At 49.0% G+C, this 2505-nt stretch overlaps 1 protein-coding gene across 2 annotated transcripts in view; it reads right to left on the bottom strand.

Moving 5' to 3' along the window:
• Positions 1–2043, bottom strand: part of slc25a11 (solute carrier family 25 member 11) — a 27678-nt gene extending 25635 nt beyond the window's left edge. Inside the window, exon 1 of one of the 2 annotated variants that reach the window (XM_065025112.1) lies at positions 1860–2043. In XM_065025112.1, coding sequence (XP_064881184.1) covers positions 1860–1927 — 68 coding nt within the window. In that variant the 5' untranslated portion in view covers positions 1928–2043. The remainder of the gene's footprint in view (positions 1–1859) is intronic. The other variant, XM_065025111.1, reaches the window with a different exon arrangement.
• Positions 2044–2505: the final 462 nt, after the last annotated feature.

Here is a 2505-nt window from a genome sequence, read left to right as displayed (position 1 = left end):
AGAGACCATTCTGAATAGCACCCTGCTCTACGAGCAGTAAAGCCAATATGACCCTCTCTACACTGATAGCGCACTTGGTGTAAACTCTACCTCAAACACCCTTTTGATAGATCAGAGGCTATACTTGACAGGCTAGGGTCCCAGGTCTCTCTCTCTGAGAGAACAGGCTAGGGTCCCAGGTCTCTCGCTCTCTGAGAGAACAGGCTAGGGTCCCAGGTCTCTCTCTCTGAGAGAACAGGCTAGGGTCCCAGGTCTCTCTCTCTGAGAGAACAGGCTAGGGTCCCAGGTCTCTCTCTGAGAGAACAGGCTAGGGTCCCAGGTCTCTCTGAGAGAACAGGCTAGGGTCCCAGGTCTCGCTCTCTGTGAGAACAGGCTAGGGTCCCAGGTCTCGCTCTCTGAGAGAACAGGCTAGGGTCCCAGGTCTCGCTCTCTGAGAGAACAGGCTAGGGTCCCAGGTCTCTCTCTCTGAGAGAACAGGCTAGGGTCCCAGGTCTCTCTCTCTGAGAGAACAGGCTAGGGTCCCAGGTCTCTCTCTGAGAGAACAGGCTAGGGTCCCAGGTCTCTCTCTCTGAGAGAACAGGCTAGGGTCCCAGGTCTCTCTCTCTGAGAGAACAGGCTAGGGTCCCAGGTCTCTCGCTCTCTGAGAGAACAGGCTAGGGTCCCAGGTCTCTCGCTCTCTGAGAGAACAGGCTAGGGTCCCAGGTCTCTCGCTCTCTAAGAGAACAGGCTAGGGTCCCAGGTCTCTCGCTCTCTGAGAGAACAGGCTAGGGTCCCAGGTCTCTCGCTCTCTGAGAGAACAGGCTAGGGTCCCAGGTCTCGCTCTCTGAGAAAACAGGCTAGGGTCCCAGGTCTCTCGCTCTCTGAGAGAACAGGCTAGGGTCCCAGGTCTCTCTCTGAGAGAACAGGGTAGGTTAACAGGCCCATATCTGGGAGGTTATTTGTATTTATTAGGGTAAGGAGCTGAGGGAATTTCTTTGTCTTTGAGGTCTTGACATTTAATAAGACTGGAACAGTACGTGCATGACTGATACGCGACACATTCAGACAGTCATCCTATTAATGTTGGGACTATTCTGCAGAAACTGGCTGATACATAAACTCACAATGTAGGCTTCATTTTTATAAGGATGAGCCCAACTCGTAAACACACACGAGTTTTAGACAGGCCGCTAATTTTCAAACGCAGTCCCTGAGCAGGTTATTGTTTTTAAATTACAATACTGAAAATCAATGGGCAGTGAGTACCCGCAGAGCAACATAAGACTAGTAACACGTAGTACGCAGACAGAGCAACATAAGACTAGTGACAGGTAGTACGCAGCCAGAGCAACACAAGACTAGTAACAGGTAGTACGCAGCCAGAGCAACACAAGACTAGTAACACGTAGTACGCAGACAGAGTAATAGCACAAAAAGAAACAAAACAAAAGACAAACGCAACAGTGTTTCCACACCTCACAAGCTACAGACAGCATGGAAAGCGGCAACACACAGCTAGGGGTTATGTTGGTGGTCATAGAGCTTGAACGTAACCGGAGGCATCGACATACAGTTGTCTGGGCCTAACTATCGGTCAGTGCGTCTGTGGACAGACCCAAATGTCAATGCGTGTGTGCGAAGGTTGACGCCATTATGCCGGGATAGTAACATCTATCGGGCTGTCAACATGCACCGGAAACACACACGAGCGTATCACTTAATGATTACATTAATTCATTACTAAACACATGTTATTCTCGGTTTCTAACTCACTCTCTAATTTAGTATGCTGTGCCCCTGACCGGTAACCGAGCACCGCTGTCAGCGGGGCTGCTGTGTGAGTGTGACCGCTAAGAGCGGCCTATAGCCCGGGTACCTACCCTGCCAGTCCCCCAAAGAGGAACTTAATGGCCTTGGGAGAGGTCTTCGGTTTGGAAGCTTCCGCCATTTTCTCTTTGGCTCTTTTCAAACCGGACGACAGTCCCTCGGTAAAGGCCCTGATTCTGGTCGGTGCTTTACCTCTAGCGATGGAGCAAGGTGACACACGGGGGCGCGCACGCACAGACGAAGGGGAAGTAGGTGGACCAATGGGGAGGGTCGAAGAGGATGACAGAGAACGAGCACGCTGGGGTTTTAATAAAGCTTCGTAAGTTGAAAATAAACTTCCAATGTAATTAAGAGATCAAATAAATTAGATCTGTCGAAAACTCATATTTCTTCTTCATCCAGTTGTTTCAAGAATGAATGATCAAATAGGACACTACAAGACAGGGTCACAGGGGATAGTTGAGTATCTTAGCACCATTAGAATATCTTTGCTAAAGACCTCGCCTGTCAGACCAATCAGTGGATAGAAAAGGCGGGCTTTGGTGCTGTCACGGTACAAAACGTAAACAGGGACGAAACACTCCGACGGACTAGAGAAATGATCTATGTATGCTTGTGTTCCCTCATGTGCTTTATGTATTGATTTGTTATTAATAAAAAATTAAAATAAAAAATGACTAGAGAAATGACTTGGGAGTC

Source organism: Oncorhynchus nerka, linkage group LG12 (assembly GCF_034236695.1).
Source record: "Oncorhynchus nerka isolate Pitt River linkage group LG12, Oner_Uvic_2.0, whole genome shotgun sequence".
NCBI lineage: Eukaryota > Metazoa > Chordata > Actinopteri > Salmoniformes > Salmonidae > Oncorhynchus > Oncorhynchus nerka.
Note: the sequence above shows the minus strand (reverse complement) of the source record. Positions and strands in the feature narration are given on the sequence as shown.